The following is an 11083-nucleotide window of genomic DNA, read 5'->3' as shown; positions in this document are numbered from 1 at the left end:
TGTGCTTTCCTGTCACACCTTGTGGCTAACCCATTTCAGAGAAGGCAGCAGGATAGTGTGTGAAAACATCTCTGAGATGAACTCAAGAATGCAAAGTAGACTTTTAAAGGTTGAGATTGTGATCTGGGTATCTGGGAGGAATGTGATGACCAGCCTTCCCTTCAGGTGCCTTTATTTCTTCAAACCTCAGCACTTCTTTCCATTGCATCCATTGCTTGTTTTGTGTGGGTGGCAAAGATCTGGAGGGTTTTTCCTCACCCGGGGCTGGCTTCTGGTAGAGAATGGTTGGCATGCAGCTGCTTTCCTCAAAGCAGTGCATGGAAAGAGGTCAGTCCCACCTTTTGTTCTGCTGAATTTCATCCTGCTTTTGCTCCTTCAGTTCTCAAGACCACTTCTGTGTTGTAGCTATTTTCCCGGTCTCTATGCCAAGGCCTTTCTTGAACTGATGTACTTTGGAGAACACCAGGAGCAACCCAGCCTGGTGTTTGGACTTATTGCCTCTGGAGCCAGTTTCCTGCCCATCCTGTAAATCTTCATTCCCTTCTCTTTTTCAGGTTCACCAAAGGTGAAGTAGATCTTTGCTGATTATCTAGAAACTACCCTTTATAGAAGGGCTGCTCTGCCTCTTCTTTGTACTCTTGGATTTCTGATGAAGTCTGTCAGCTCTGCAAATAGGACTCAGAGAAACACAATAATTATGGTCTCAAAAACCTTGTTACCTGTTTCCAACAGCAAACATCCTTCTTGTTTGAGCTTCTAATGCATTCAGTGAGATAGGTTGATTTATGACCTCACATAAATAACAAAGCCACTGCCCAGGTGAGCCAGAGGGTTACAGGAGATCCGTGGGAGTCCTGAGCAAGTCATCCACAGCAGTGAGAAACACTGGGAGGGGTTTGGGACCATCCTCCCATCCCAGCCTCACTGCACCTACAGTTAATCTGCATAAGGAAGTTTAACAGCTTCCCTGATTTATTCTGGGAGGAATATATTGATTTATTGCATTGCTCTGTTTTATTACTCCATGATATATGAGGAGAAAAAAGCTCCCATGTTAATCTAAATCTCTCTCTGTATGAAGGTTTGGCATGTTCCCAGCCTGGCAGGAGTATTGCATCTTCCCTTCCCTTCAGGGGAAAACACTGCCACAGACATAACCATGGACCTGACCCCCTTGGTAGTGCTGCCTCTGCTTTTGTGCTCCTTGGATCTCCTTGTGCTTTGTATTCCAGCCCATTTCTTTGGTTTTATCCCAAGGGTTTTTCACCCAATACTTCTACAAGGCAAGTGGGGTCAGTAACTTAATCAAGATGCTTCTTTCTTCCTTCATCCATGCTGATAATGAAATCAAAGAGCAGAGCCCACCTCGTTCTTACCCTATTTCTGTGCAGTGAACTCCTGAGACCAAATCTGGGCCATGTTTTTAATCAGTTTTGTGCATCCCACATCAGACTTCCATCTAACAGGTTTTGCTTTACCCCAGTGTTGAATTAGGCCACGAACCCCAGAGTCTTCTGCTGCTCTTTGCCTGAGGCGTCTTCCTTCTATTGTAGGAGACACACAGCTTATCCTGGCGTGACTCTTGACAAATTTATGCTGGTTGCTGCTTATCTTGTTTTCTTGTGGTTTACAGATAGTTTGCAAGGTGATTTCCTCTTGTTTTTTGAAAGTCACAGTTAAAGTCTTGAGGCTAAAATCTTCTATTTGGTATTTCCTTTTCCTCCCCTTTAAATAAAGACACTCCTTGTGTCCTTTGCTGATAATCTGGACCTCCATAGATTTCAGGGAGCTGTTTGCACCTTAGCTGCTGTTCTGGCCCAGGGGAGGTCCATCCTCCTTAAAAACCTCAGCTTTAGGAATAACCTGACTTTTTCTTCCCAATAATAGTCCCAGCATTTTTCTCCCTGCTGCTGCTAACTCCAAGCAAGTCTTTGACTGTAATGTTTTTTTCCCCATCAGTCCTGTTTTCTGCATTTTTCTTCATCTTTTTCCTTTCTCCCTGTCAAGCATTGCATTCCCTGTGGTAATAATCCATGTTCCTAAGATTGCTGCTCTTTCTCTCCCCCCTAAGATTTCTGTTCAGGTTAAAAGCATCCAAGGAGTTAATTGCCTCTTTCCCAAGCAGATACTGGAGTGGTAATTGCCTGGAAATGACCTGTCCAGTGTTCCAGCTCATCCTGTTACTGAGTCTTTGCCTCCAGGCTCTGATGGACAGCTGTAGCTCCCCAGCATGGCAGCACCCAAATTCTTTTGTCCAGTGTCTCATTCCACCAAGTTGGTGTTGTTTTTCAACAGTGTCATGTCTTTCTGCCTTCAGTGCTCCAGAGAAACACCCAGAGCAATAACCCTTCCCTCTATTCCCTTATCCTTAACAAAGCAGCTATTCTGACATGGCTCTGTCATAATGGGGTTGATGGAGTAATTCCTGTTGTGCCTATCAGATAATTCCAGGCTATTCTCTGTCCTTCCCAAACAGCAGCAGAGCCATATCAAGGAATTCTTGGCATCACCTCTTCTCCTACTGATCCATCCTTTCCTTCTCAGCAGTCCTGCACTTCTCCTCCCACCATGCTGAAGGAAAAAAAGAAAGCAAGGGAAAAAAAATTATCCTGGCTTCAAGCTTGCTTCTGGCATTTTAATTCTTTATTTTGTAGGAAACAATCTGCTGCCTCTCAAAATATTGTGGATTGCCACTGGGGAGCCTGCCCACTTCCCATCTGAAGGAGTGTACTCTGTACTCAGTGTCTCTCAGAGATTCCAGCTCCTTGCCACTGTGAAATTGTGCCTGGAGAGGTTTCTGCCTTGCCTTCCCTTCACCCCACGTCTGTCCCACTGCTTCTGCAGTTGGGGAGGGCACAGTCACCCTGCTACATTCCTGTTGCCCAGCTCTGGTGGCCCATGGTGCTGCTGAACACATGGTGCTGCCAGATCCCATCCAAGTGACAGCACACACAGCCTCCTGTGTGCTAAAGCTGCTCCAAGGGTGTTCAGTTTTCCCTTGGCACCAAACAGCCAGATTTCAATTCCATGTTTACACCCATGTCCTCCCTTCTCCAGGAACCAGACCCTTGCCCAGCAGCTGCAGTGCCCATGGAGGAGAGTGAGGAGCTGCTGCTGGCAGGACACCACGATCTGCCTGCTGAGCTGCTGGAGCAGGGCACAGCTGCACATGGCACTGGGCAGGATGATGGCTTCTACCTCAAAATTGACTTTAAAAAAGTAAGACTCATGCAAAGTTGGTCTTAAGTGGTTTGGATCAGAGATTTATTTTGGTGTCTGGAAGAGGTTGCTCTTGGAATAGAGCAGTTGCTCCCTCAGGCCTGCTTAACTCTCAAGCCAAACATCCTCAAAGCAGTCTCAGGAGCACAACTGGAGCTCAGTGAGGTCGGCACTGCCATTCCCTGCTTTCATGGCCTTGGATTCCTGCCTGCTTGTGATGCCACTTGGCAGCTGCCCAGGTGAAAGCTGAAACCAGGGCGTGCTGTCACATCATACCCAGAGCCATGCTCACACCTCCTGCCTAAAGACCTGAGGGTGGAAGAGATCAAAAGAGATCAAATCAGTCAGAAACCTTGAAAAGAGGAGGAAAAAAAACCCAAAAAACCAAAAATAAAAAGTGCCAAAGCTTTGTATCAGGTGAAGGAGATGGCTGTGGCTATCCAGGTGCCTGGAGGTGGCAGGCCCTGCCCTAGGAGAGGTTGAGGAGGGCTTGATGTACTTATCCTTCCTCTTTTGTTTTCAAGCAGCTGTTTTTGAGCATCTGGGGGTGGAAATCGTTCATCCTGATTGCCTGGGGTGGTTGGCAAAGGCTTTATGGCTGTGGCAGTGTGTGCCCAGCCTTGGCTGGGGATTAGTCCAGCTTGGGCAGAAATGCTGGCTGGGCAGATAGGGACACAGCAGAAGTTTATGCTGAGGTTTTGGGAGATGTGGAATTCCCCTTACACTGAGGTTTTTTTTCACACTTCAAGTAATTCATAATAGAAGTTTGGGATGGGGGAGATGTGCATCCATATTTAAAGTAAAGCAAAGCCCTCCTCCAAGGGTATCTTTAGAGGTGTTTTCACAAAGCTTTGGTGCTCAGACTCCTATATTGAGATGTGGCACATCTCTCCTGTTCATGGCCAACCTGGACCCCAGATAAAGCCCATTCCAAGGTGGGTCATTGAGGTCTGGAGGGATCACACAGAGGCCCTGGCTCCAGTGAAGAGCATTTTGCTGGGGGAAGATGACAAAGAGCTGTGGTGATGCTGATGCTGCTCCCTTCCATTATCTCTCAGGTCTGTGGTGGGACAGTGAAGGACTCGAGCCCTCCTGGGAGGCCACACAGTGAATGCCAGCCTCCCCTCAAACTCTGGGCTGGTGTTGACCAAGAGGAAACCAGGAAGCAGGTCTGTCCAGGGGAGCCAAGCCCCTTGTGGTTTTGTTTGAAAGATATTGGGTGTTAAGAATGCTGCTGGCTCTAATAAGAAACCTCAGAGGAGCTTTGATGTATGAAACCCCTACTGGGTTTAGTTTGTCAGCTTTTGGTCTCAGACTTGGGCAAAGCTACCAGGTTATTTTTTAAAATCTGTTCTAAGTGGAATTGTTACCTACTCCTCCTACAAAATCTGGGATCTCAGTAACACCAGAAATTTGAAGGAGAAACAGGCTGCTTTCATTCTGCCTGGCAAAACCATGGGGTGCTTGCTGTAGTTGCAAGGAGCTCAAGAAGCTGCCAAAAATGCTTAAAAAGAAAAAAAAGAAAGAAAGAAAGAACAAAGCTAACTTTATCTTGTTTAAATACAAGGCTGGAATATAAAGGTTTCTTTGCCTTTGGGAATAGCCTCAAGCTCCGCCTGCAGGCCAAGTGGATGATTTCACAGAGAGGGTTTACAGCCTGTGTCCTGGACAGTTTGGACAGTTTGGCTCATGCTAATCTCAGTGATACAGAATGATGATGTTTCTCTTGGATGCCTAAAGCCAGTGACTTTTATTTTCCTGCTTCCTCCTGCCACGAGGAGGAACATTTCTCTCTCCTTTTGTCACCTTTCTTGCAGTTTGCAGTGTAAAATTATGAACAATTTGCATGGTTTTTGTTTTTCACAAGTGTTTTCCAACCAACTGATCCCAAATATGGTTGTGGTTTCTCACCAGTGTGGCAACAGCTGGGGCTTCTCAGTCTGCTCCTCCTAACCCTGCTGTTCCCTTCTCTCTTGCTTTTAATCTCCTTGGCTCTGATCCATCCAAGATAACTGGTTTTGCTGCACTCTCCTCTGCCTGGGGTTTTTCCATCCGGTTTTCTTCACTGGCAGCCTGCTGATCTCTTCTCCTCCTCCTTTATCTCCAGCTGTGCTGGGCTCTCTCCACTGAGTGAGGTGGGACAAACTCAGCCCAAAGGTTTTGGCATTCATGAGGAGAAATCTGTGCATTAAACTTTTGGGAGTCGTGGAGTTCCAACTATCTCTGTACCCCACAGCAGGAGAGCTTTTGTTGGGAGCTTTGGCCAGGAGGTTTCCCTGCCCTTGCTGCATCAGTGGGATCACCCAAAGCCCAGACACTAAACCCTCAGTATCCATATGGGAGTTCTTCCCTGCAGGGCCCCTGGATTTGTCTCAGCAATGGTTTTGCCACCTTGGTGGTTCTCCTGCATGTAGAGAATCCAGCTTGGTGTCATTCTTCCATCTTTTGGAGGAGATACAGGGTTCCACTGCAGGGGAGCACCAGTGTCCATGTGGCTCCAAATTCAAGCAGGCTGAAGTTGGAATTGGCTCTTTTCCCCTCAGCAAAGTGAGAATTTAGGAATTTGCCAGGTGGCAGAGCTGCCATCCGTAGGCAGTGTCCAATGGTTATCCAAATCATTTGTCATCAATACACTTTCAATTAACCTTCCTCTATATTTCCTAGTATCAAAAACAATAACCAACTATCATCATCACTCCATAACCACCCCCAAACAGACATAGAATTAACCCCAGAACTAACCCCACTTCCCCCAAAAAAAAACCACAAGCAAAAATACAAACCATGGTCATAAAGGGATAAAGTGGATCCAAAATACAAACCATGATCATAAAGGGATAAAGTGGATCCAAAATACAAACCATGGTCATAAAGGGATAAAGTGGATCCAAAATACAAACCATGATCATAAAGTGGAGGGATGCTGGTACAGAGCTCTCCAATGCTTTGAGATCACTTGGTCTTCCCTACCTTGGTGCCGTCTCTGCAGCTTCCCAGTGCTGGGTCATGTGCTCTCAGAGATATTGAGGGTCTTTTGGGGAAAGAGCAAGGTTCCATCTTCCAGCAGTCAAGCTGAGCACTGGTATCACTGGGTATTTATTCCCAAACGTCCTTGTCTTGTTCTTGCAGCGGCAGAGCGAGTTCCTGCGGTGCCGGCGCCTGTGCATGGCCCTGGAGCGGGAGCGCGTGCGGCAGCGCCAGCGGCAGCAGGACAGGCAGCAGAGAGTGTCCCAGTGAGTCTGTGCACGTGGTGGGGTCACCTCCTCCATCAGGGTCCTTCAGAGGCTTGGAAAAGTCTTGTGAGTTTGTCTGGCGTAAACCAAGCACTGATGTGTAACCGCCCTGGGTGGGATTCACACACCCTTGGGCCATGTTGAGTCCTTTAGCACTTCTCTATCTAATTTTGAAGTCCCTGTGCAGCTTGTTAGGAGCTGGGAGCCAAATCATGGGGCTGGGAGAGATGCAACTTCCCAAACCATGACTCTGGGAACCTAAGCCAGTGTTTAGAAACTTTGGGGTGAGGTTATGTTGTTGTGCTAAGCTGTGACCATCCCTGGCATTTTTAATATCAGACCCTTCACCCTCGCAGCTATAAAAACTTATACAGTGTAATAAAATATTTTACAGGCATTTGTTCCAGAGTTGAACACTTGGTATCTGTGTTAAAGTATCGGTTGTGGTGGAGTTTTCTCAGCTTCTCCTGTGAAGGGGTTCACTAAGGAGAAGCTCTGCAAATTCACAGCAAAATAAGAAAGATCCTGTAATTTTTGGTTTTTCTCTGGCTTTCTTTTGAATGAACTGACCTAAATCTGACCATCCTGGCTCTTCTGTGATCAGGCTTTGGAGGAGTGGGACAGGCACCACAGGGCAGGATTTCATGGGCATTTTTTGGGAAAACCTGCCAGTCTAAAGCAGTGCTCCTTGAGCCACATCCTGACATTCCAGTCAGCTTGGGAGAGCTTGTCCTATGCTGTGAATGCTGGCAAGGTCCCAGGGATTCCTAGTTAGGGCACTACCTTTTTATTATGATTTTTTCTCTTGAAGTGTGTGCAGAGGGGAACTGGGTTTGTAATTACAGGGTATAAAGCCCCGAGCTGGCCTTGGCCTAGAGTGGATTTATTGTGCTGTACTTAAGGTTCTACATTTAATTTTAAAAACATTTCCAATTTTATAACTCAACCAGAGAAGGTCAACTTAAGCACTTTGTTTCTGGATGTAAAGATTTGACCCCCTGCATGAAGTAAGGTCTGAAATGTCTTGTCCTGCCTTCTTCCCAGCCTTGACTTTTGTTTTGATGCCCCCCTGGCAAGGAGTGGCCTGGGACACATTGCTGCATTTGGGAATAAAATGTCAGACACTTCGGTGTAAAGCCTTTTTGCTTTGCAATTGCTGCTTGTCAGGGGAATGTGTGTTGTGTTTGGTGGAAATTACACAACCCAGGTCCCACTAAAGGGCTGGAGGTGCAAGGGAGACTGAGGAAATAGAGGGAAACTTAGTTAAAAGTACATTTTAAAGCCTGTTTTGGAGTAAAGGTGGGATCCTTGGAATGTCTCTGCTGTCCCCAGCCTTGTCACACTTCCCTGACCGGGAAGGTGCTTACAGAAGGACCCAAGCTGCCTCATTATCAGGAACAATGGGAAGTGGGGAAGCTGGGAAGCCAAGGTGTTGGTCCTTTCTGGGGGGTATTAAAGAGCCCAGCTTTGTTTAAGGACAGAAGTGCAGCTTTGGGGAACTGTGTGTGGCAGCAGCATGTGTGGATGTGATGCAGGAGGGAGCTGGAAGAGGAAGTCCAGGATGGTGAGAAAACAGGCGGGCAGGAAGAGTTTGAGGGCAGGAGAGCATTCACAGGCTGGTGTTGCCATATGGGGGGAAGAATGGAGGCTCAGGAAGCTTTTTTGACCATTCCATGTTTAAAGCCAACATGTTTGTTTATATTTATTTATATTTAATGCTGTAATTAGTGCAAAATTACTTTTGCCTTTGAAAGCAGCAGCATCACCCAGATTGCTGTGCCCTGACCTCACAGCCAGGAATGAAGGTAGGGGTGGGAAACTCCTTCTCTGAGCTCCTTCTCCTGTGTTCCTGCAGGATTAAGAGGCAGAAGGAGAATCAGCGGCGGGCAGAGGAGCAGAGGATGAGAGACATGGCTGAGCAGAGAGAGCCCTCCCCAGGAGAGGGAACCTGGGCAGCCCTGGCCCAGCTCCAGCTGCAGGAGAGGAGAGTGAGGGACAGACAGCAGCGGGATAAGGAGCACGTGAGGTACAGGCAGTCTGTGCTCCTCGTGCAGAGCCAGGTGTTGCTGCCAGAGGTAATGTTTGATCCCTTGCAGGTATGTTGAAGCTCTGAGAGCCCAGATGAAGGAGAAAGTCAAACTCTGTAACATTGACTTGCCCCCACTGTGTTCCTGTGGGTCTGATTTCTGGGATTCCCACCCGGATACCTGTGCCAATAACTGCGTCTTCTACAAAAATCACAAAGGTAGGAGCTCCTGCTTTCAGAGAGGAGGCACCTGGGCCTGATTGTACGGGGAGAAATCAAACCAGGATAGGTGTTTCCATGCTCCTGGGCTGCTGTGCAGAGATGCTCCTCCAAATATGCTCTGGAGAGGGCAAGTCAGGGGCTTTGCTGCTTGACCCAACCTCTGTCCCTTAGGGAGTGTAGTGGCATCCTCAGCAAGGCACCAGCCCCTACAATGTGTTAAATTACACAGCTGTGAACACAGCCATGAGGAAAGTGCTGCAAAGCATCTCATTAGGGACACAGAGCCCTCTGCCTTAAATGCTGAATTGTCTGCCAGGAGGATGCACAAAGGTCTGGAAATGGCCTCCCTTAGGTGATGGAGTGCTTTGACCTTGAGCACAGCTTGGGAAAATACCTGCCTGGGCAACTGGGAGTTATCTGGGAGGGAAAATAGAGACATTTGGGTTCATAAAGTAATCTTTGGTTTGTGTACTGATTTATGTTCAGGAGTGTGCAGAGTGTGCAAATGGGTGTATGGAAAACTACAGGCATGTTGATTTACCTTAAACCCCAATCTCTCTGCTCTGGTGAAAGGCTAGAGCCAAGCCCAGTTTCAGGCCATAAGTGCAACTCTCATGCCCTGATAGTGTTTGTGTCCCCATCCTGCTCAGCCTACAGCCAGGTGCTGCACTCGGTGATCTCCTCCTGTGCCCCTGCAGCCACACGCTCTCTGCAGGACCTGGCTGCTCTCTGTGCTCGCTCGGGGAAGCGTCTGTGACCGAGGAGCTCCGTGGGGCTGTGCCTGGCCTGCCTGCCCTCCACGCCAGCTGCCAGGACGGTGTCACCTTTGCTCTCCCAGGCTGTGCTGTGCCTCTCCCACTGTGCCCCAGGGGTGCAGCTGGCCGGGGCGATGGTCGAGGTGAAGGAAGCAATTGCTCTGTGCGGTTGGTTTATGGCAGGCACTTGCATTCCAGTAGCTGACTATTGACTACATATCCTTATTGACTAATCATTATTGTGGAATAAACTGCTTTCAAAGATTGTTTGTCTCATTTGAAGTGTGAAAGGAGGAGAAAAGAGGTGACAGGGATCAGTGTCTCCTAGGGGAGGATTTCTAACCTCTCCCTGCTTTTCCTAGGGCTTCTGCCAGCCCTTGCCACTTGGATCACCTTCCAGAGCCAGGTATATATTGTTCCCTCCTTCTTTTCTGTGTGAGGATCTCTCTTCCAGTAATACCCATGCAGCTTTGTACCTGTCCCATGCTCCCATAGCCTCTACTTTGCTCCTGAAAGGAAGGAGCATTTTCCTAGTAAAAAAATTTTCATGCCTTTGCAGGAGTGACTGGAGCAAGATGGGTTTTCCCAGAACTGCCTGTGCTGAGGTAATGTGGTGCTGGGCAGAGGTTACTCCATACCCTGTCATTAATATTTACTCCTTGCTGCCCTCCCTTTCCAATATTAACCACAGCAGGAAGGATGGGTGGCCGAGCGTGCCGGATCATTTCTTGTCCCTGTTCCCATCCCATTGGGCACAAAGCAAACCCACCTCCGGTCCAGAGGTGGCACAGAGCCAGGGAGTGCTCCTCGGTTCCCCCTGGAGAATCATTCACTGAGGGATCTGTCGTGGCTAATGCTGTTTATTAACAGCTGCTTGCGTCAGCACTGCAGCCCTAATTCAGGGTGTTGGAGTGGGTTTGGAAAGGGCAGGATGTGCCCCGTGAGGGGGCAAGGAAGCAAAGGGCTTCTTGTAGCTGATTTCAGCTCCAGGGCAGCTAAGGACAGGCAGTTCCTTGGAACTGCTGAGATGAGACCTTGGAACTGCAGGTTCCCCAAGGAACTTGCTCAGACCCTGGGTACCCCTGTTCGTACCTCTCTGGAGTGATCCCCAAGGGGGCTGTGCGCTGATTCAGGGCTCAGTTAAAGGAATAAATACAGCTGTTGCTGCTCCTCATCCTCAATCTGCCCCTACCAAGATAAATGGGATACTTTGAGAGGGGGTGGGAGAAGGACTCCCGACATCCCTGGCAATAACCCCGAACCATGTCTGGGGTAGCTCAGTCACCCTCAGGGCAGTGAAGCCTGTTCGGGGGCTGCAGGGATGGGAGTGGAAAAGTTAAATCCAGGTTTTTTCTCCTGGAAAACAGAGCATCTGGGGCAGCTCAGAGAGCCCCGGGCCGTACGAAAGGGGCTGCTCGGTCCCTTCGGGGCTGTGCCGCCTCCCACGGCCCGGCGCGGCCGTTCCCTCCTCCCAGCCGGCTTTGAAGGCGATGTTTGTTTTAGGGACAACGAGGACAGCCCGCTTCACCCCTCGCGGCCGAGGAATCGGGGCCGTGCCCGGACAGGGCCGGGGCGGGACCGGGGCCGGCGGGGCGGGAGCGGCGGCCCCGGGGGCGGTGAAAAGGAGC

At 48.9% G+C, this 11083-nt stretch overlaps 2 protein-coding genes across 2 annotated transcripts in view; both read left to right on the top strand.

Annotated features, from left to right (window-relative positions):
- Nucleotides 1-9721, top strand: part of CCDC15 (coiled-coil domain containing 15) — a 14019-nt gene extending 4298 nt beyond the window's left edge. The window contains exons 5-10 of the mRNA XM_031063898.1: nt 3058-3219; nt 4278-4388; nt 6349-6452; nt 8308-8478; nt 8549-8697; nt 9351-9721. Of these exons, the coding sequence (XP_030919758.1) occupies nt 3091-3219; nt 4278-4388; nt 6349-6452; nt 8308-8478; nt 8549-8697; nt 9351-9457 (771 nt within the window). The 5' untranslated portion in view covers nt 3058-3090 and the 3' untranslated portion in view covers nt 9458-9721. The remainder of the gene's footprint in view (nt 1-3057; nt 3220-4277; nt 4389-6348; nt 6453-8307; nt 8479-8548; nt 8698-9350) is intronic.
- SLC37A2 (solute carrier family 37 member 2) overlaps nt 9590-11083 on the top strand; it is an 11269-nt gene continuing 9775 nt past the window's right edge. The window contains exon 1 of the mRNA XM_031063903.1: nt 9590-9618. Within this exon, the coding sequence (XP_030919763.1) occupies nt 9590-9618 (29 nt within the window). The remainder of the gene's footprint in view (nt 9619-11083) is intronic.

Source organism: Geospiza fortis, unplaced genomic scaffold (genome assembly GCF_000277835.1).
Source record: "Geospiza fortis unplaced genomic scaffold, GeoFor_1.0 scaffold392, whole genome shotgun sequence".
NCBI classification, from domain to species: domain Eukaryota; kingdom Metazoa; phylum Chordata; class Aves; order Passeriformes; family Thraupidae; genus Geospiza; species Geospiza fortis.
Note: the sequence above shows the minus strand (reverse complement) of the source record. Positions and strands in the feature narration are given on the sequence as shown.